Raw genomic sequence first — 23,876 nt, forward strand, 5'->3', positions numbered from 1 at the left:
TCAGGACGGAGCACGCCCCTTTCTTCCCTTCTGCTTGTTGTGGAAATAAAAGAGGCTTCATTGCGTGTGCGGATGTTCCATTGAGTCGTCTATCTTCCTGGATGTAACCGATGCAGAACGAAGGGATCCGACTGGACGTTTCGTAGTGCCATGTGAGGAATCTGTGCAAGCCAGGCGGCCCCGAATATTTCCGAATTCTGCCGACGTTTTCCGAACTGTCTGTACTACCGGACTGCTCGAGGCGGCCGCTTACACGCCATGTTGAGATAACTCTCCGACGTGACCGAGCTCTTACTTACTTCAAAATGAAGAGAACCGAATAATATTAATAAAAAAAAAAAAAAAAAAAAAAAAAAACCAGCAGCCGGGAACGATTTCGAAGAGTTGAATCGGATTAGCGGGGGTCAGAAAAGATCCAGGGCGGAGGAGAGCGCGGTGCTGAACCTCCCCCTCTCTCTTTCTCTTTAACGTCCCCATGAACAGCAGCACGTACGACCCCAGGAAAAACAGCAGCGACCGCACCGAAAATGGCTCTGTTTTCCCCCGTTACTGATACTGAAATACCCCAAGCCTATGGCGTGAAGTTTCCTCCGGCCTGCTAAAGAGAAGATACGCGCCTATGTGCGGTAGATAGCTGCACTTTGTGTCAGTATTTTAGCCGCGTATTTGTTTTTGTTCGATTTTTGTTTGTTTTGGGTTTTTTTGTTGTTCAGCGCCGCCATGAGTTCAGCACCGAATGCAGCCACCGTGTCGGTACCACCGGGGGTCACGGCCGCTCCTCAGCCTCCCACCGTGCCGGTACCGCCGCCTCAGTATCCTTCACTCACCGGTATTCTGGGGATTGGGAAAGGGAGAAACCCGGGGTGGGGGTTAAGATCTCTGGGTTTGGGGTTGTGTGGGAAGGATGGCGGCCGCTGTGGCTAGCTAACAAGGTGCAGGGATTGCTATCATGACCCAGATTAGCTCGGGAGTTTAGCGGGGTGAGGATGCTAATCGCCGCCGAGTTGCTAGTTCGGCGTCAGGTATTTGTGTTTGGCACGTTTCACGTGTGTGTCGGATGCTTTACGGGCTGTGTGTGTGTGCATTGATGGGCCGGTTTGCTATGTTCGCCTGGCGCTTTTGTTCGAGGAATTTGACAACTCCGGTTTTGTGTGTGTGTGTGTGTGTGTGTGTGTGTGTGTGTGTAAGAGACGGAGTTGCTCAACAGAAACGCCTCAACGTACACACATGTAGCCAAATGCCGCTACATATGGTTTTTTTTTTTTTTCTAGTATTTTTATTGTATAAACGCTATGTATATTAAGTGATTGAGTTGAAACACTATTTAATCATAAACAAAGGGGTTTTGTAGAATCTCCCCCCGCTTCTGGCGCAGGTGTCGCAGCTCCCAGCGCCATTAGAGACCGGCGGTCACGTGACCCCGGCGCTACGCGACTTACGTGCGCGTGAAGTCGGCCGGATTGCGGTCCGGTCTTTTCACGTGCCTTGTCACGTTTCGGACATCCCGCGGACGTGCCTTGTGATTCACTGCATGTGGGATGAGATGCAAATTATTAGCATTTTCCACCGAGTATGGTACAGCAAAGCCATCTTGAATGTGAATAAAAGGTTTGTGTTCGCGCCATGCCCCCATCACGTACTACAAAACGGAAATGAGGGGGTTTGTTGTTGTGGCCAAAACAGCATACAGTAGCCGACCCTGTTTTTGTATTCGTTCCTTTTGTCCAGCATTCCAGGTGGAGCCCAGACACGCTGGTGTGAGGTGGGAACACTGAACAGAATGCCAGTCACACTCATTCACAACAAGGGGCATGCTAGTGTAGGCAATCCACCCACCACTAGAGTTTTTGGGAGCTGGAAGAATACTGAAAGGAGGAAAGGAATTTTTAGACAGGATCAAACCCTGGAGCTGTGACCGTGAGATGCTCCCTGCCGTACTGCTCCTTTACTCACCATTACTGTGGTTTGTATATACCCGTCCCACATTTTCTGTTTTCACAGTATTCTTAATCCAGACGGTATCTGATCCTGGTTTAAGACTTAGAATCTCATGTTAAGATGAATCTCTCCCAGCTTCTTCTTTCAGACTTGTGTTGAGGGTTAACATGCAAATCTGGGTTGTGTCAGTTAAATGACACCCTTGCACACACTTGCAAGACAAGGATCCAACCTGAAAATGTGTCTATTCAAATCCAATACAGATCCAGATTTTCAAGAAAGTATTGACCTGATTCTGTACCATACAGTCATTTATTAATCTCGATGAACACGATGGCGTATAATTTTAACAGTGAATTTATAGCAACTATTTAGTGTGGGTTTTTTCATTAGTCTTACTTCGTGCACCTTCAGGGGTAATGTTTGACCCAGTTTTGGATGAATTTTTGAATTGATTTTTCTAATTAAAGTCTGCTGCATGAATGTGGATTAGTTTGGTTATTAGCACTTAGTTATTAAATGAAGTAATGTCCATCTTTCACTACAAGAGGTGGTTCACTGGCCCCCAGACAGGAGGGGTTTTATCTCTATTTTAAAGAGCCGCACCCGAAAATAGCTTAATTTGAGGCCAATTAAGGCGGATCACAGTTAAACATAGTTTTGTTTGGGATATTTATCAACCGTTTTATTAATAATGCAACACATTTTTCTCTGCATAAGTTTCAGCCCTTTTCTGATGTCTCAAGTTTCTGATGCTGGCTGGTACACAGCCATATGACTGTTTCAAGCACATCAACAGATCAGGGATGTTAAACTAGTAGTTTCTACCATCCAGTGAACAGAGCTGTTGCTGTCTATAGAGGTCTATATGAATTATTACCAGCACATGATTATGCTTAGTTGTGGCCAACTCTCTGGGTGAAGTGATTGAGCAATAGTTTCATTATGATCTTTTCCAGAAGCACACTTTCTTTTTCCCTGCTTGTTTTGAGGCTGCAGTAACAGGATTTTATGGAGGCGGTGGTTTTTAAACTGTGTGTGTTTTTTGGTACGGTCAAGACATTAACTCAGACCTCTACCTTGTTCATGTGGGCATTGGGAAAACAATTTAGAAACCTGGAAAGACTGACTAAGGATGTAACTTTGATGGGTTGATGTACACTATATGGCTCAAGTGACACGGAAACCAGGCATTCGCACCGGTCTGTGGTTCTTCCCCAAAGCTGGAAGCACGCAAGTATTTGGAAGGTCTTTGTTTGCTGTACCATGAACATTTCCTGACCTCAAACTTTATTGAACACCTTTGGGATGAACTGATACGCTGCACGAATTACACCTTCTTATCGCAAATCTCAGATTATCTTACAAGCGAGTCAAGTTCCTTCTGTTGATTTCTGCATTGCACATGCACGCTGATGGGGGAAAAGCCCCTGTACATGCTAATTCAAAGTATTTTTGAGGAATTAATTATTAATTAAATCTTGGATAGATGCATGGCTGTTTTGCATTCCTCTGGAATGGGATGTCTTTGCTTCCTGCCCTCTTGTGCTTGGAAGACTAAGACCATGTGTTACTCCGATGACGATTAGCGGAGCGTTTTGTGTGCGCGTGCGTGCGTGCGTGTGTGTGTGTGTGTGTGCTTGCATAAGGCAAGGTATTTCTACTGGTTACCAGAGCAACGGCTAGTCCATGCGGCTGCTGCTGCGCTCCTTACACAATAGCAGCGCTGCTTAGCATTCAGAACGTGTGGCCGAGGCAGCGCTTCCCACCGCCTCCCAACAAAGGCCCAGGTCAGCCAGAGTCTCGCAGAACAAGAATTTTCTCTCACAAGCCTACAGTCCTGCTTACAGATTTTCTCCCATACTTCTCTCAGGCTTTTCTGATCCCTCTCTCAGACTTCTCCAGATATTTTCCCAAACCTCACACTATATTGTCTTCACTAAAGCTGCACAATATTTTGATTCTTTAATATTACAACCATTAAGGTTGTTCTACCTTGTTCCTAATCACCACATGCATGTGTATATATATGTGCCAAGACCATCCAGCAAAGTCACAATTAGCAAAGTTGCAGTAAGTGTTGCTGCCATTTTTGTCTTCGTCCTGCTTCATGCAACGTGGACCACGTGAACATATTGGTGCCACCACTTTCCTGTCCTTCAAACCTCTCAATGGTCTCTTCTCATCTCTTCTGCCTGGTAAGTGTATTTTTATTACCGTACATTGCAAATGCTGTTCAAGTGAAGCAGTACACTAGCTTTAGGTTTGCCCTCCTTCCCCAACTTTGTCTGTGTTGTTGCTCAGTAATTAACACTCATCTGTCTTTCTTCCTGAGGGTCTGTACTCCATGAGTGCAAATTCCTCACATATTTCTTCTTTGTCATATTGCATTTTTTTCACATCAATGCTGGAGAACTTAACAGCATTTCATTAACTTCTTATACTCGGACAGATGTCCTGTTTTTGCACGTGTGACAAATGAGCTATTAATGCTTGAATTTTCTTTAAGAGAAATTAAAGTTTTCGGCCATTTATCTGATCAGTGGACTTGTGACTGTGATGTTAACACAGTCCAATGTTATTTCTTCGCAGTATACCATGATGTTAACTCGTTTCTGACATGCAGCACTGTAGCTTAAGTCAAGTTGCTCTTTATTGACCCCCCATTTTTCCTTTTGGGTCAGGTTTCCCCCACATGCTGCCTGCTCCAGGTGTTCCACATTCTCTGTAGCAAGCATAGTTGAGCGTTTTTCATCTCATACAGTGCACTGTTTTAGGTTTAATCTAATAAGTCGGATTTCTTATCTGCAGCTCTAGGCTTGGAGTTGGTATTCCCTCCACATAGCATATTACATATTACCTCCACACTCATGCAGCCAGTCTCTGAATCTCTTGGAAACCAAAGACTGGCACCAGCTATGTGCTCACTGCCTCAGATGACATCTGCACTGACTGTGCACTGATGATGATGATACTGACACGGTACATGTGGCTTGCAGGTTTAGACCCTGATTTAGAGTTAGATCTCTTAAGCAATGCAGCCTAAACAACCAGCTGGTTGCAAACATGCACAAGATGATTGATACAGCAGGACCCTTGTGAGAGGATCACAGGCATTCTGAAGCGGCAAGGCTATTCTTAGGAAGTGGATCTGCTTGGGGATGATGCCCCATTGGATCAAGTCCCTGTCATTGACATGGTGAGAATGCTTCTTGTGAAGTAAGCCTTATGATATGCAAGCCATGCTGTTTACTGCAAACAATTTATTCACTTTGATTTTAATGGAGGGTGCACTAAAGCCATGATGTATCCCTATACAGGCTTTATAAGACGATAGATAAAATGTACAAATGTAATTAAAAAAAAATTATTTTTAACTGAATTTGGTAGTTTTGTAGCACATCTCAAAGACGGGGCCATGTTCAGCACTGCGTAGCCGCTTCTTTTTTCAACAATAGTCTTTCTACGCCTGTTTTCTTGATGCATCAGATGTTTTTAATTAGTGAAAGGTCTGGACTGCAGGTAGGCCATTTCATCACTCTTACATGTAGTATGTGGTTTAGCCTTTCCTGAAAAAGTAGTTGCATGTATGAATGCATATGTTGCTTAAATGCCTGTGTATAGCTTTCAGCATTGATGGTGCCTTTCCAGATGTGCAAGCTGCCCGTTCTATAGACACTACTGCACCCCCATACCATCCAAAATGCAGGCTTTTGAACTAAATACTGCTAACAAGCCGGATGGTCCGTCCTCCTTTTTTTTTTTTTTCTTGAGGACACAGCAGCAATTGTTTCCAGATACAGGGCTTTCGGTTCTGTACACGCATGTACCGAATGCAATCCTTTTTATGTGCGGGACAAACTTAAAATCTCTCTTCCTCAGGACTGTATTAAGCGGCGGACAGCAAGTTTGTTTAGTCTCCACCTTGCACTTTAAGTGCGTATTTTTATTTATTATTTATTTAAAAATTTTTGTTTATTACTATTAAACATACACAACAATGCCAGGGGTATAAAAACAAACAAAACAATTAACTAAATAGCACGGGGTCACTGTGGCTCCTCACTCCGTACCGGAAATAAGATTTGTTTTGCGCATGCATGAAAACGTTATGAATGCCTAGTGCTAGCATTATCCGCTAACCAGGAAGTGGATAGCAGCTAAAACTAGCGCTATGGATTCTTTAGCATTTTATGTACAGCTTCAAGAATTTCCTGCCAAAAGAGAAAATCCTGCCAATTTCGCATATCTAGTGAGTAAATGAATGATTGAAGGATGTAAAGAATTGACGTGTTAAAGTATGCTGAAGTAAGTAAAACAGTTAAGTAAAACTTTATCTTTTGAAAATGTAATATTAAATGTAAAACACACTTCTATTCACATCTCTCTTACTCAAATGGGGTATACCAATTTTTTAAAAAGTATCAAATCTTTCTATTAATTAAATGTGTTACAATTGAATTGATTACTCAGTTGAATCAATATAAGTGTATTGCAGTAAATTAGATTTATTGCATTTTATTGATACATTTTTTGTATAATATTTTGTGAATATTTTTAACAAATCAGGTATTTCATTAAAAATTTGGTAAATGTAAACTCTTATTCACAAATGTTAAAAATAAAACTGCGTTAATAAAAAAACAAGAAATTTTATGTTTTGCGTTTCTTCCCATCAACTGTACAGAAATTGAACCGAACCATGATTTAAAACTGAGGTACGTACCAAACCGTTAATTCTGTGTACCGTTAAACCCAAAAACACAACTATTTACACTTCGCCTCAGTCCATTTTAAAGGTGCTTTGGAAGTAAAGATGGCAACATTTCTTTTTCATGTTCCCAAATAGCTGCTTCTTTGCATAAAAGTGCTTTAATCTGCATTTGTGGATGACTTGATGAACAATAATTCTGTTTTGTGATTGTAACTACCTATGGATAGTTGTTCTATGTGTGTGCTCTGAATCCTGGGTTCTGTGAAAAGTTGCCTCATAACTTGGACCGCAGGAACCACTGGCCCAGAACAGCTGAAGTTCTCTCCCTTTCTAACCCTCTGTGTTGTTGCTTAGTGTCAGTCATCTGTCATTCTTATGTCTGTATGACCCATTGGTGTTGATTCCTCACACATCATTGCTTCAACATTGTGCTGTGTGACCATTTGAAAATGACTTTAAATACACAACTGCTCAGCTTTTCACAATACAATAGGTCCTGCATTGTGAAAAGCTGAGCAGTTGTGTATTTAAAGTCATTTTGATATTATTTATTTTGGTCAGAAGAATAAGAAAAAAACAAGGCTGCATCTTTGTGTTTGACACATGTGCCATAACACTTCTTTCTGATTAGCTTAACCATGAAGTAAGCATGCCTTGGGGTAGTTATCATGTTCCCACTCACAAACTTCGTTCATTGTATGTGCATATTTCAGTTAATCAGTATTTTACATGAAAACTTGCATTCAAGCATAACGCGAAGGTTTACCTAAAATTCTTTAGGTAATGCATGATCTTTTGTTATGCATGAGAGCTTAATGTGTAAAAGCATATCTCACCCACAATCTGAACCTAAAATACCTGTAAAATGTATATCAAAGCCCAATGTAAATGTACACATTATTTTATATGTAAAGAATCCTCATTCAAACTTGGGAGGTGGGGCCCAAGGCCTGAAGACTGGTCCGCTGTATGTTTGGGGACACTTACGAAACAAAGGAAAAACTTTAGTTCAAAGCTGAAATGAAAACCCCCTGTTTGCACCATGTGGTTGATGGAAATAAAAATGCTAGCCAGGATTAAGCAACATATTTAGGTGCAATGTGAGGACAGAACAATTTAGCTGAAATGAAGATCTATCTATATATATTTTATTTTCAAGAGTCCAAGCACTATGTGCTACATTACAAACTTTTTTAATTCATGTACAGCAAGCTAGATTTCAATATAATTCCTGTAAGGTTGGCTACCATGCTCTGACCTGATCATGGTCGTGGTGGATCCTGAGCTGGGAACACACCAGTCAGTCTCTATTGCTCTTTGCTCTGTTGTAGTACATGGTGACGAAGTGATCATGGAGCGATTTGAGTGAAACTGTTCAATTGTCTTTAACAATTTCATTTTTTTTTTATTTGTTTAAATGTGTTAGTCAATTGTAGAGATACAGAATCGATTTAAAACCTCTGTGAAATCCAATTATTTCTCTTTTACATGAATCCAGATGACTGGTAAATACATTTTGACACAAAAAGTAGACCTTGAAATAAAATGGTGCATTCTCACTGCAAAACCGCTTATGTCCCCCAACTTAATTAAATATTTCCTTTACTACAGAGACAGACAACCCCCTGACTCTTAGACTGCATTTCAGTTTTCTCAGTATCATGGCAGAATTACCTGTGGGGTCATGTAGGGATAGCATGTGTGCCCCCCCAAGGCAGCTCTTCAGCATTCCTTCTGTTTGCACTCAGTCTTTCACTGCACTGGCTGCAGATATGAGCTGTGGCTTATTTAAAGGCTCGACCTCATTCGAGCTACAGATTGCAACAAACTGTGATCGTGTCATGTATTAAACATACATATTGTCCACAGAATGAGCTGGTGACCTCCGTGTTGCTTTGTTTAGTAAAATGCTGAGTCATGATGAAGCTGCCTCCTCTGCATGACGTCAGACTCATTTCATTTCACGTTAGGCAGCGTATTGCACTTGTGATGAATGGGAGTTTGACGTTAACAAAACATGTTGCACATTTTGTGTTTTTTAGGGCAGATCAGGAGGTGATTTAACAGGGTTTTGAAAGTTGTCCAGTTCCTTTGGGGAAAAATGAGCTTGTTCTGCAAGGCAGCTGCTTTTTGCATTAACTTGCACCAGATTGTCCAGTTTCAGTTTTTAGTGTTCACAGATTGGACAGTTGCATAACCAAATGAAACTTTTATCTATATTAACATTTCGTACATTTATAAAATGTACATTTGTCAACTATATAGCGCTTATTGAAATGTATTGAAACTCCAAAAAAGCTGTTAAAACTAAAAGAGAAATGTTCAGTTATTTAGGTGGAAGATTCTCAGATATGTGAAGAGCCTTCCTTTTATTGAGCTTTGTAGTGGTTTATTAGTGGCGAGTGATTTTGTCTAGCTGTGCATGGCATGTGACTGGTATGTGTTTGTTTCAAGGTTGTGTAATATAAAGTCAAATGAGTGTATGTTTGCTTCTACAAGCTACATTTACTTCTGCACCATCTGCTACATCTGATTACTTGACTGAGAAACACTAGTAGGGCAGTTTCCCTCTCGCACACAAGTACTAGGAACTTCTCTTTTAACGTGTGATGTTAAATCTTTCTGTATAATTTGTTAATGGACAACAGTTTACATATTATTTTCCAAATTGAAAAAGACCTCTAGATGAAAACATGTTTTTTTTGCTTTTTTTTGCTTACTTGGCTTTATGTGCAATCCTATGTTTGTTTGGGTTTTTTTGAGTTTTTTTTCTTTCTTTCTCTCATCTTCCACACTACTTTTTAAAAAAGTATATTTGTTTTCTGAAATCAAAAAGAGGTGGACTACCTAAATTTAAAACAGTGAGACAAAGATCACCTGTATTGCCTGTCAATCATCTGGTACATCAGTTCTCTGGCAGTAGCATTCAGGTTCTAGGCTACACATGTGCTTTTCAAGGAAACACTTGCGTAGAGAGTCGTATTTGTTTAAACTTTGATTTTCAAAAATACTAGCTCTAGCTGATGACATTTCACCTTACCTTCACAGAAGCGCAGAGAGTGAGAATTCAATGTTCTTAAAACTATGCAAGTTTGGCATGAGGCTGTAAAGCAGCAGTTGGTTTGAATCATTTGATCGTTTCTTCAATTTTACCGTCAGAATTTAGTTCCTACTTCTATTTAGTATTTAAAAATGCTTGCGACATACGAAGATAATCTTGGAATGATGTAGCAGAAGGTTATTCTGTGACTCTGCTGAGTGTGAACCTAATTTAGCAGTGTAACGTTCCTCTTTTCTTTCATTTGTGATGAGAAGGCTGGACACGGCACACCCACAAGCAATAACAGTAGCAGTTGCTACATGCCCACAAAAAAAACAAGGGATTTCTTGCTTAGTAATGTGTTACACTAATGTTAGTTGTTCTAGTCGACCACTAGTTTATGGAGATGCAATGATTCAGTTGACTTTCAGGAGACCTTTGGACGAAAACACATTTCCTCTGTACCTTATTCAGCTCTTATGCACATTTTCTTCAGTCCTATGCTTTCTACTTTTTGTTACCCCCCTCACCCCTCTCTCTCTCTCTCTCTCTCTCTCTCTCTCTCTCTCTCTCCTCTCTCTCTCTCTCTCTCCCCTCCGAGTCCTAGCCCCTCTACCCAGCTGCCACGTAGGCGATCCTTCTTCACATAATCTGTGTGCAGGCAGACTTATACTGAGTGAACTCACACACTGCAGCCTGCTGCTCTTCCCTGCACCAAAGCTGCAACAAAGCTACAGTGTGTTTGAGGTGGAAACACCGCACTGTTGATGGAACTTTGTGTCCTTCACGAACACTCATGATCCACAGCTTTTGTTAGGTCTAGTAAGGCCAGGTTTGACTCTCTCCCCCTCTCTCTCTTTCTTTTTCCCTTCCTCAATTACCCACAATGCTGTACAAGCGTCCTCCTTATACACACATTCATTTGGCTGAATTTGCACTAGAATGGAGCAAAGTGGAAGAAGTGCACGAGTTTCCCGAAACATAAACTCGAACTCAGCAACAGGGTGGAGAGACATTTGAATTAAGATTTCCTTAAATTTATGTAAACTATTTATGACGCAGTAAAGCAATAAATGCAAATGACTGGCTCCATTTAAGTCATATTTTTGAAAAAGTTGTGAAAGACAGGTTGTTTAAGATCTCCTTACCTCCATCAAGAGTGTTTGCCCTGCAGAGAATTATAGCGCTGCTTTCATCTATTCATTTATTTTAAATAAAGTATAAAAATTCACAAGAGAGCAATTCATGTACTATTTGGTTATGTCTTGTTTTTCCAGGCAAAAAAGGGAAAGTTTCTGCATTGAAAAGTGATAACAGTAGAAGTAACTTCACATCCACAAGAGACCTGGAGCATGAGAGATTTTTTTCCCCTGTTGTGAATGCAGGGTCATACACACTCATCCCCTGCCTTTAAGGATTTGCAGGAATAATACCACAGAGAAATAGCTCCATCAGCCCAGGGGGAAAACTGGCCATCCATAGCAGATCATCTTTGCTAGCTCTTGAAGGGAGGGGGTCCTGACACTGTCTCCTGTGAGACTGTTCTGCTGTCTTTGGTGAAGGCTGTGGTTTATACAGAGGCAGAAGTTAAAGAGGTGGGTTTTTTTTTTTTTTTTTTTTTTTTTTTTTTTACTTCAATATTTTAACATTTAAGTTAAAACTTTGCTTATATGCAGTATCATTCGTTGAGAACAGAACCTTTTGACAATAGTCCATGTAAACCAAAATCTTCAACCTATTGAAGGAAAGATTCAAAACCACAATGAAAATCAAAGTAAAAAAAAAAATAAAAAATTAAATTTAAGGCTGATCTAAATTGCATTCAGTAGTGTGTACGGCCAGCATGTACCTGTATGTACTCTCGACAATGTCTGGTTCATGCTCCTGTTGAGATGGCAGACAGTGTTCTAGGGGACAGTGTTAAAATTGTGACTGCCAGAGCCAAAGATGGCAAAGAGTTTATACTTCTACATGGGAGGGATTTTATTACTTTTTTTCCCTTTCAGTCAGGAAAAGGTCTTTAGTGTTTGAGTTCCTATGTGCTTAAGAGGACAGATGGCAGTTTCAATGTGTGAGAAAAATGTTCAGGTTCATTTCTTTCCCCTGTGCCTTGAACTTGTGATCCTGGAGCCAAGGAAATTACCCTGATGATCCCAGCTGCCTGTTCTCACAAAGGAATGTGGTAATAGAGAGCAGAGTGATGTTCCCAAATATATATACACACACACACACACACACACACACACACACACACACACGTATGCATGGCATCATGCTGAACACAGTCTTGTAGGAAGCTCACTTCATCCTTACACACACACAGCCTGCTTGCTCTAATGTGGCTTTTCTGAATAAGGGGTCATTTCTTGTGACACTGGACTCAATCTCTTTATTTAACGCTCATCTTGCTTTACAGTTATACTCTTTCATTTTGTGTCCTTCTCTTGTATCTCTCTCTCATACTGCCCTGTCTCACCCTTGTACCTGCTTGTTTTACATTTTAAGCTCTGCTTCCCCCCTCTGTCTTATTGTTAAGGTTGATGTTGGCAATCTGCCAACTAAAGTACTCCAGCAATGTGTGTGTGTGTGTGTGTGTGTGTGTGTGAGAGAGAGAGAGAAAGGCAGAGTGAGATTGAGTAGAAGCTCAATTTCAGAGGAGGATCGAAAGGGTGAGAAGGTGGGAGGAAAGCTTTCCTTGAAATCATGTGACCATTCTGTTTCCCCCTAACACAGAAACCAAGAACTGCTGGTTCTTCACTTTCTCTCTCTTACCAACCCCCTTATTTCCCCATTCCTTCTGTCTATTTCACTCAAACACACATACAAATAAAATACTTGCTGCCGCTTGTCAATACAGAGATTGGTTGAGGTACGGAAGGTGTAACTCCTGCTGTTGGGGAAAGCTTTCTCAAATGCACCTGCTACAGAGCAACAGCTGTGTGACATCAGTGGATTGGTACTACCTGTCATTTCTGATGTGGCAGACTTGATGGTGGCACATGGTTTCACAAAACAGTTACCAAGATTAGATAAATGGAAAAAATTCATTTAGCATACGCCTGTGTGTGTGTGTGTGTGTGTGTGTCCGTCCAAGAACACCAGTGCAGCTTATCAAAAACAGTTTGGGGTTAATACTGAGCTTGAAGTCACATTGTTATTCCATGTCAGGATTTATGTCTGACATCATCTTTGTTGAGGATGGAATTAATTGTTTTCTTTCTTTTTTAGAATTGGGACTTTCTAACCTTATTATAATACTATAATGAGTTTTACTTATGATAGCAATCAGCCCAAAGTCTGAGCACAGGTTAATCTGAAGTTATTTTTTACATTATTTTAGTAGTTTATAAAAAACATTTCTAAGTATTTTTTTTTTTAATGCTGGCCCTTTTTGGCTTTGCTAGAATAACTAATATTCAACATTGTATTGAAGCCTTTCCAAAGTTTTCCTTAATCCTGCGTGCCTCAGAATTCCAAGAGCAGCACTGTCCCTGGAGGAGCGGATATTTCCAGCCCAACATGCCATGGCAGCGGTGTATAGCGTAAGTTTCTGCACCAGTACATCCACATCTTAAAATTGTCATTTGTATATAATTTATTAAGACAAATATGCTAAATATGTGGCTAAACATGCTTTAAGTCAAGTCTCAAATTATGGAAAAAGTCACTAGGTTAGACAATTTAAAATTCCCGAGCCTTCTAATATCTTCTTTCTCATTTATCTCCTTACCTCTCATTTACAATCTCCTCATTTATCTTCCTTATTTCTTTTATCTTTTTATGCTATTTTCTAACTGCCCCCACCCCTTGTTTCTGCAAGCTTAACTTAAGATGAAAAATGGCCAGTCTGTCTGCAGGTGGAGTTTTGATTGCAACTCTGTGGAAAACGTCTGGGGGAAAAAATGTTGCGTTTCAATTATTTCCATTGTAGCAGTCTGGCAGCTACATGCTAAATAGCTTTGTCCCTTGGTTAAGACTCTTCACCTCATGTTTGGCCAAACTCTACAGTTTGTAGGCTGTCAGTGTGCAAACATAATCAGTCTGAAGGACCTTCTGTAAACAGCACGATGTGAGGCACATCTCCTGCAGAAAACTTAGAAAATGTCTGTAAAAATTATTACTTCGAAAAGGCCAACATGCTGCTGAAAGCCATTTTATTCACATCAGGCAAAAATCTAAAAAAAAAAAAACCTTCAAAATTGTAGAGTATTAATAGTATTAATAAAAATGAGTATTTAGTTCTTACCGCTTGCCTTTTGACCCTCCTGTCTTTCTGTGAGCATTTATATACTGTATATGTATGCTTACTGTCCACTTTAATAGGAACACCTAAACACTTGCACTTTCATGCAGTCAATCATGTGACTGCAGCTTAAGGCATAAAATCACAGCGAGTTAAGAACTTTTAATGTTCAGCTCAAACATCAAAATGAGACTTGTAGAATGGTTGTTGGTGTCAGACAGTCTGGTCTGAGTATTTCAGAAACTCATTTTCTTTTTTTAGTTTATACAGAATAGCACAAGCATAGATTAATCAACTGCTTTTCACAACAGACATTGTCTCAAAGCAGCTTTACAGAATTTAAGAGTGAAGGTGAATGGTGTGTATTTATCCCTGATGAGCAGCCATGGTGACTGTGGCAAGGAAAAACTACCTTCGATGTTATAAGGAAGAAACCTTGAGAGGAACCAGACTCAAAAGTGGAACCCATCCTCATTTGGGTGATATCAAGAGTGTGATCATAAATCTTTAAACAATACAGAACACTGGAGAGTGAGAACTAACATGAGTACTGGAGTGTAATTATGAGTCCTTTCTACAGTCTTTTACAGTCATTGTGGGTATAAAACTAGGAACTACTGAGCAACTCATAAAAAAGCTCAAAAATTGTGATGATCATAGATCCAACACCAGCTTCTCCATGTCAGAGCCTTCAAACACTCAAGGAGGTCCAGTGTACAAACTCCACATGAAGTGGGCTCTAATTGGCACTGGTACGTCTCTAGATTGTTCGGGATGTTTGCGGGGTCGGCATCTACTTCTTTAAAGGTCCACGACCTTCATAAGGTGGGACTGGGGCTGGCGCAACCTCAGGATGCCTCGGGATGGGTAGAGAAAGAGAAGCAGTGGAGAGGAATTAGCCTAGCTGCTGTTCATGATATTAACAAGCACAAGTTTATAATGTGCATGTGATCAGATGTTCTGGAGCACAATGATATGATGTGATGTGTGTTGTTGTGTAGGCTTTGCTAAAAAGATATGTTTTTAATCTGCACTTAAACTGGGTGAGTGTGTCTGAGCCAGGAACACTGTCAGGAAGACTATTCCAAAGTTTAGGAGCAAAATTTGAGAATGCTCTACCACCTTTAGTGGACTTTGCTATTCTAGGAACTACTAGAAGCCCAGAGTTTTGAGATCTCAGGGAGCGTGACGAATTGTAGTGTGTTAGAAGACTGGAAAGATAATTGGGAGCTGAACCATTTAGTGTTTTGTAAGTAAGTAGCAGTAGTTTTTAGTCGATTTGAAACTTAACAGGTAGCCAGTGTAGGGACAATAAGATTGGGGTAATATGATCATATTTTCTCGATCTTGTGAGAACTCTGGCTGCTGCATTCTGGACTAACTGTAGCTTGTTTATTAATGATGCAGGACAGCCACCTAGTAATGCATTACAATAGTCTATTCTGGAGGTCATGAACGCATGGACGAGCTTCTCTGCATCAGATATAGACAACATGTTTCTTAGCTTAAAAATATTTCTAAGGTGGAAGAAGGCTGATTTTGTAACATGGTTGATATATGATTTACAAGACAAGTAGCTGTCTAAAATAACTCCCAGGTCTTTTACTGTTGAACTAAGTGTGAACTGAAAGGAAGTCTGCAGTAACTCTAATCCCTCTTTACAACATTGGTGAGCAGGAAAGCATCTCTGCATGCACAAAACAGCAAATCTTGAGGTGGATGGGCTGCAACAGCAGAGGACCACATCATGGTCTACTTCTGTCAGCTCTGCTGGCCTCAGCCTCATCCAAAGTGCATAGCTGAAAATCAGGTCAGGCAAAAAGGTCTTTATTTCAGTCTTTCACTGTTCAGTTGTTTTATCTGTGTTTATGATGGCCTCAGATTTATGTTCATAGGTGACAGGTATGGAACATGATGTGGTCTTTTGCTGTAGTAGGGAATCCATTGTATGATGTGTTGTTCTGTGAGGCCTATTGGGTAACTATGGTTGTAAAAAGTGCCCTATTTGAGTTACTATAGGCCTCCTGTCAGCTTAGACCAGCCTAGACCTTCTCTGCTGGTCTGACTCACCCAACAAGCGGTTTCATGTTGCAGATCCTCCATACACTGGATAGTTTTTGCACCATTCTGTGAAAACTATGGAACCTATTATTTGTGAAACTTTCAGATCTGGCACTATCAAGCATGCCACAGGTAAGTCACAGAGCTGACATTTTCCCCTGTTCCAGTGTTTATTGTGAACAATAATAAAGCTCTTGAGCTCTATCTGCCTGAATTTATGCTTTGTGCTAGTACCACATGATTGACTGATTAGATAACTGCGTAAATAAGCAGTTGTAAAGGTGTTCCTATTAAAGTGGACAGTGAGTGTATAATTTATTCCCCCAGCGAAGCACATGGATAGATATCTCCACCTGTTGTTTGCCCTTTAAACACAATGCAGATGTTAAAGAGCATTAGAGAGGTTTCACTCTATCATTGCCTGGCTGCCACTAAAACACCTGCACCAACAAACAAAGGATGTAACTCTCAGTCTCTTAGCAACTGATGGAAACAAAACATCTGGGACTTGAAATAATGGGAGGGATTAACAAGTGATTTTGAACTCTGTATGATAGCCTTGCCTCCAAGCTTTTCTAGCACCTGTAGACATTATTCTCCCATCCCTCTCTGTTTCTCTTCGATATGCTTTGTTTTATTTTCTGTCACTTGTTGTCTTTCTCCCACTCACTTTTTCCTCTCTGTCTCTATTCCCCCAAATCCAAGCATCCAAAATGCATCCTGCTCTAAAGAACTTTCGATGTCCCAAGCAGTTTTTGTGGTTAGATTGTTCCTCTTTTTCAGAATAGTGGCAACAAACGCATCATCTCTGACGTCCGTTTCCTGATGCTCCCTTTTTCAGTGGGTTATTCTTGTTTAATACTCGCAACGTGGGCGCACATTCAGAAGCCAGGGTTCTGTGTGCTCATTCAGAGAATAGCAGAATGACACCATTGTTTCAGCAGTAGACAGAATAATTGCTGAAACGGTTTCACCTTTTGGATATTTGGAGAAAACATGAACAGCTCTAGGGCTTTACATAGAGCACTGGGTACCAACCCTAATCCTGCGCTAAAGCACTAAAATGTGTTTGTGTCACTGACTTGTAGGCCACAAACTCTGCTTCTGCCCTCTACAAACACACTACAAAACATAATAATAATATAATAATAATAAGTGTTGGCTTCTACAAGTCTGTGAAAGTGTCTGCATGTGTATGTGTTTGTTTATTTATTTTTGCAGGTCTCAAGGCACCCTGGTCCCCCCTACCAAGGGCATGATCTAAGCAAAGGCCACGCCCCCTCACCTGCTCTGTCTCAGGTATCAGCCCCTCCCGCGCCTACCTATCGATACCTTAAGGGCTGGGAGCCAGGCGGAGCGGTGAGTGTGTCTTTCTGTCTTAAAGGTTTTCATACACCTTGGCCATTTTGGGAAAAAAAAAATTGAAAACACACGTGGGTTTGTATAAAATTCACACCTTAGTAATATGAGCTTCATGGCCCCTCTAATGTGGCCTCGTCGTCTTCTGATGTTCAGATACATTTACTTTATAAGCAAAGGCAACTGAGCAAATGTCCTCAGTTTTTATAGAGTAAAAGGCGATTAGCAGAAGTTCAGGCTTTAACTTGATTAACTATACGCTAATAATGGACTTGTAGCGTGTGAAACTTAAATTGAATTCAAGCTGTCATAGCTGTCAGTGTGTCAGTTTTGCTGGTGTATGTTTCTACAGAAAATAATGATTTCTCAGTCTGAGAAGTTTGAGTTTCAGCGTTTTAGCTACGGCAGTCTGAGTTGTCATCTCATAATTACTGTAATTGCTGTTATTTCAGTCTGATGTAAATGCACTCCTAATGGCTAAGAAAGTTCCCACCATTCTGTTGAACAGATGAAGCATCTGACATGAGCGGAAACCATTTTCAGTGTCATAATATTTTATCTAGACTTTTTTCCCCACCTACATAAGTGTGTCAGCACAATGTTTTGCATCATGAGTGGTTAAAAAAAAAAATACATTTGCTTTACTCCAGGGATAACCAAACCATTGGCCTGGATGCCCGGGTTATTTCTTCATTTATATTTAAAAAATAAAATAAAACGGCTTACTATGCTACTAGGATGAGCTGATTGACAGAAACAGAGAAACACTGACAAATTCTGCATGATTTAAATGTCTATTGAATCTCATGGTGTTCAGGAAATATTACCTCTTTTAACATGTGATGTGTTTTTTATAGTCCAGTATTTATACCAGTATCTTAACTGCCTGTATTGTCTACATTTGGATGCAGTTTTCTCATATGTATGGCCTTAACAAACAGATATAGCTGTTCTAGATTTCCAAGCACGGAATGGTTTTGCTCACAAAATGTAAACAGGGAATTACATACAGAACATTTAACAACGTCATCAGGGCTACACCCCTAGACAAGAATTCAATGAGTGTTTTTGCTGTGTGCTATTTTTTTAATGAATGAAGTTAGTGTGTGTGCATATATGTAAATTAATATAAATATGAGGTCATGCAGTCAGTCTTGTAATTATAGTTGACAGTTAATAGGAAATTAATTCTTAAAAACTGGCAGTATGCTTGAATGAATTAGCTAATCCGATTGTGGCAGCCGACACAGTAGAATAATGCACGCAGACTATAAATCGCAACTACTATGACTTTATTATAGGATTACATTTATATTAATGTCATTTGTCAAACACCCTTATCTAATTTATGCAACTGATCAGTTGAGAGTTAAGGTTAAGGGGCCCAGCAGTCACCACTTAATGGTGAGATCTAAACTTGCAACCTTTTAATCAGAACTCCAGCATTTTAAACACAAAGGACCACATCCCATTAAATATGGGTCTGTGGTAGTATGGGGTTATTTTACAGAGATGTGGGTTGTATACTGTTTTTATAAACACAGCTGCTTGTAAGAATGTGTAATAATGGGATTGTAGACTTTTCACATTGTCTGTAGTCACTGGCTATGTGTATTAACCTAAAGGAGCACTGCTAGTTAATTATAGTCTTCAACTGCTTCTGCTGTGACAGTCCTGCTACCACTTACACAGTGCACTCGACTGATGACTGAGACAGACTTGTGACTGTGGTTCACATAGACTTATTAGCAGTTATTCCTTTGGCCACATACACACAGATAAATATAGTGATTTATTTTCTATTTGTTACCACATATCCCATACTAACTTTTTTTTTTTTTTAGAATTTTTACTTGCTTTGTATATTGCTGTCATCATTCTGTTATATATTTCTGTCTAAATAACACTCCTGTCTGTGTGTGTGTTCAGCCCTCCTACAGCCCCACACAGAATGCTGGCTCTGCCTCCCTCATATATTCTCAGACACAGCCAGTGAACGTACAGCCGCCGAATCGACCTGTAAGTACAGCTTATATTTTGTTTTATTATTATTGCACATGAAGCATTTATTCTGAATGTAGTGGTTTAAGACTACATTTACCTCTGTTAGTCAAGATTATATTATGATGAGATTATATGCAGGTGTAAATACACACAAGACCCATGTAAAACGTCTGATCACTCAAACCGCTTCTTGGACCCATTTTAAACAGACTTGTGTAATCAGTCCTTTTAAGATTGGACTAAATTTGCTACTAAAACTGCATCATAATGCAAGTGGTCCAGTTTCATATCTAAATCAATGTTAAACACAGAATTGCATTGCAGCAGACAGTTACAGTGTATACAACTGTTTTCTCAGTTTTTCATGTGGGACCTTTTTCTTTTTGAGTCATGCAAACAGCTTTGAGCTGTGGAAAAAAAATTCTGTGGACACTCGCACCCATATGTTTCCCATCCGCTGTCAAAGTTCACACATTGTCAGATGTGTTTGTCCTGTGCAGAGCTCTGATCTCAACCTTATTAAACATCTTTGGGGCATACAGGAGCACTGAGCCTGCCGGTGCCCCAGGTCTCCTCACTTATCAATGCCTGACCTTATTAATGCTCTTGTGGTAGAATGAGCCAGTGGAAACTTTTATCCAACAATGGTCCAAAAGCTCTATTCAATTCAATTCAATTCATTTTTATTTGTATAGCGCTTTTAACAATGAACATTGTCTCAAAGCAGCTTTACACAGATAATGTGGTGATTAAACGTAATTATCTCTCTTAGGTGAACGAATCTATCAGATCTACAACTTGGTTGTACCGGAGATGTATTCATTTATTTAAACAGCCACACGCTTTTGCTCAACACAAAGGAGCATCAAAATAAAACATTTCAACCATCTGAACAATTTCTAAGAATGAAGTGTGTGGGATGTGTTCTTTTTTCTCTTTTCTTTTCTTTTCTTTAGCAATTTACTGCTTATGCTTCCAAAATCACTTAACTAAGCTGGATAGAGGATTGTTTTGAGGATGAACACAGTTCCCAATTACACAGCTGCTAATACTTTAAGTCAAAAGCTTCATTTCCTTAAAACCCTTTAAAGTTTTAGTCTGTAAATTGAATTACAGTGCAATGATGTACCTTTAAAGGTGCATTATATCCGCATATCCAAGTGAATTTAAAGATATAAAAGATGACGCTAAAACCTACTGTAAAGGAAATTTACAGTTTAGTACCCCTTTTTCTGCAAGTGTTGATGGTAAAACTTCACTCAGAAATATGGCTGTAAAGATGATAAAGATACCGTATTTTTCGGACTATAAGCCGCTACTTTTTCCCCACGTTTTGAGCCCCGCGGCTTAAACAACGAAGCGGCTTATTTATGAATTTTTCCTGTGTTTTTCCCGGTTTCACAAACTTCAAGCCAAAAAACTGTGCCCAAAAAAATTAGACCAATGAAATTTCCGAACGGAAACGAAAAAACGCACCTCACCTGTGTTCTGAGCTGCACGGCATCGGGTGAAAAAAAAACGTTTTTTTTAAACACACGACAATGCCAAAAGATAAACTCCAGAGAGAAATAGTTGTGAAAGGAAGGAGGAAGACAGTAAACAATGACTTTCTTGGTAGGCTACTGTTTAGATACAAGCCGTTGTAACGCGTTGAGTCTGGGTCATGGGAGAGCTCACTAACTCCAGTTCAAATCAAATCAAATTTTATTTGTCACATACACATACATACAGGGTACGACATGCAGTGAAATGCAGTTGCAACAGAAATCATATAAGCACAGACAGGTTTCAAAAAAACTCGTGCTTTTTATTTTTTTTTTGGCAACATGGTTAGTCAAAGAAACTTAGATATGAGCATCAGAAAATAATATGGACATATTCCTCGGCCTTGCACACATGCAGTAATAGCAGAAAAATGCGGCGGCAGGCTATTCCCAAAATACCGCTATGCTCTTAAAGGAGCCACAACATATTTCACCCGTGTAACACACACTGTCTTTCATTAAAGCCTGTGTAAAGTTCATTAGTTTCAATGTAGACAACTGCGATTTATACACAGGTGCGGCTTATTTATGTTCAAAATAAAAGATTTTGTCAAATTCAGTGGGTGCGGCTTATATGTGGGTGCGCTTTATAGTCCGGAAATTACGGTAATGTCACTGCACAAAGAGCAGAAAACATTATTTACAATTTACAGTGGTGTTGAAGAGTGTTCATTCTGTTTATGAAAATATGTGGTTAAAATAAAACAATAATGGATGTATTTTGTGGTTGGAAACCGCTGCTGTAACAGTTCCATATGATTATTACTTAAGAAATGAATGAATTCTTATCCAAAGGCCATTAGTAATGTTGTGGTAAGTGTAAGACTTTTAATGGTTATAGGTTATCACATTTAAAACTGTACTCACAGCAGAAACTAGAGCCATTGATTTTTCAGCTTGCGTTTAGCACCTCTGATCTGGAGTGTGTCACGGAAATCCTTTCTGTTGTGTGGAATCGACCATGTGTCTCTGGCTGCTTCTCCTTCTGCTGTCAGATACAAACCTCATTAGCACCATGCTGAGATCCACTAAGAAAACAGTCTGCACTGCTGAAGAGTGTGTTTGTTTTTTAAACACGTGGGAGGGAATAAAACTCTCCCCTGCAACCTGCCAAGCCCCCCACAACCCCCCCAAGCCTCCTGTCTTGTCGAAATTGAAATTTTAGCACAGTCAATTTTCTGCATACTGCATATTTCTATATCATATGCTAATTTCATTCTCTTTTTCTTTTTCCTTGTTGGTGATTGCTACTGCATCATACTGTTTCCATCAGTTTGTGACGGGGCCTCGACCCACCCACCATCAGGTAACGTCCCTCTTTTGCCAGGGTGAATCTAATCATGGGTTTATTTTAATGCTTATTCTAATCGATTACTGTTTAGAACAGCTCATTTACAGATACATTGTATGTTGGATATTCTACATAATCTAAACAATGTGTTCTTTGAAGGTATAATCATTTATATTGTGTTTTTTTTTTTTTTTTTTGAGGAGGGTTTTTATGAAGGAGGTGTTAAATTCTTTTGGAAGAAGACTCTAGTGTCAGCACTAGTCAGTCAGTGTCCATGTGCATTCCTGTTTCTCAGACTTGACAAACAATTTATTTTTTTTTTTTTTTTTTTTTGCTTTTAAAGATGAACTTGATTGTTTCATAAGTTTCACAGCATTAAATGCAACTAAACTATTCAGATTAAATGTATAATATATAATTTGTTAAAATATACAGATTTGTAGGTCTAGACCTCTTATATAAAAGAAATAAAACATTATAGGACATGTTCTTATAGGAAACCCTCAGGGTGTAAGAGTTACCTCAGGCTGTATCACACCACCCTGTGGCAATGGTTAGTTCACCATGACAACACTTTTGTTTATTTAAAACTTTTACACGGGAATTACCGTCCGTTCACGCTTCAACTTAATTGATCAGTGTCTAGTGGGCGTTTCTAGAGAAATGTATTTTTAGATCACTTCTTGTTGCATTTCACCGGCTTCTTCATGTATCCAATGGCCTAAAAACTTGTCCTGACCTAAAATGTGTTTGTTTGCTCTTATTTTGGCCTGGTTACTTTAGAGAAAAAGCATCAGACCTTCACAAAGCTGCAATTCAAGTTCTCCAAAAGTATTTTCAAGCTCTTTAAAAGCTTCTTCCTCATTAAACTATGGAATATATACAAACTCTCACTCTCTATTGCTATGCAAGGCATCAGTATGTCCTTGATTACCAGACCATTTAAGCCGTCTATGTTTCTTGTCATTCAAAACGAGTTGTCTGACTAACAGATGTGGAGCAACGAAGACTGACACTAATTGCTTCAATTCATCTGGGCTATTTGTGGACCATCTATATGCAGTCATTATCTATGATGCACCATATGGGATTGTTGTATTGTGTAGTACAAACATCAAGGATTTCCATTTATTATGGCTACACACACAGCATATGCAGCTATTGCAGGAATGTCAGACTGTTTTGAGTAATGAATGTTGGAATCACTGAGACAGGAAAGGCTTGCACCCACTAGCTGCCATGAATTAATAGAATTAATCAGTAAACAATATAATTAATTACCGAGGCCTGTTTATTTTGGACATGCCACATGTCGTCCTCTTCTGTTCATTACAAATATTAATCCATGAGTTCATGGACATTAGTTTAATGGAGCAAGCAGAGCAACTGCAAAAAGAGCTTCAGTGTAAACAGCATATGTTTGAGTAAGCAACAATTTTTTCAACTTGGGATCATGACTTTAGATCAGGCTACACAAAAAACAATGACATTGTGAGCTATACTATTATTAGCAAGTGTGATTCCTGGATGTCAGACAGTAGGAGACATCATGGTATACATTTGCTCATCATTTAAGGCAAGGTCTTCAATTAACCAATCCCATATTTGTAATATGGCCATAAAATAGCTTTGACAGATCCACTTAAAATTATTTTGATAAGAGGCTTGTAATTGGAGGATGT

At 39.6% G+C, this 23,876-nt stretch overlaps 1 protein-coding gene across 6 annotated transcripts in view; it reads left to right on the forward strand.

Annotated features, from left to right (window-relative positions):
- eif4g3a (eukaryotic translation initiation factor 4 gamma, 3a) overlaps positions 1 to 23,876 on the forward strand; it is a 58,692-nt gene continuing 34,816 nt past the window's right edge. Inside the window, exons 1-6 of one of the 6 annotated variants that reach the window (XM_046874761.1) lie at positions 1 to 626; positions 714 to 812; positions 13,162 to 13,234; positions 17,218 to 17,355; positions 19,285 to 19,374; positions 22,144 to 22,209. In XM_046874761.1, the coding sequence (XP_046730717.1) occupies positions 721 to 812; positions 13,162 to 13,234; positions 17,218 to 17,355; positions 19,285 to 19,374; positions 22,144 to 22,209 (459 nt within the window). In that variant the 5' untranslated portion in view covers positions 1 to 626; positions 714 to 720. Of the gene's footprint in view, positions 813 to 13,161; positions 13,235 to 17,217; positions 17,356 to 19,284; positions 19,375 to 22,143; positions 22,210 to 23,876 lie in introns of all 6 variants that reach the window. The other 5 variants (XM_046874763.1, XM_046874760.1, XM_046874765.1 and 2 more) reach the window with 5 other exon arrangements.

The sequence above is a fragment of the Silurus meridionalis genome, chromosome 19 (genome assembly GCF_014805685.1).
Source record: "Silurus meridionalis isolate SWU-2019-XX chromosome 19, ASM1480568v1, whole genome shotgun sequence".
NCBI classification, from domain to species: domain Eukaryota; kingdom Metazoa; phylum Chordata; class Actinopteri; order Siluriformes; family Siluridae; genus Silurus; species Silurus meridionalis.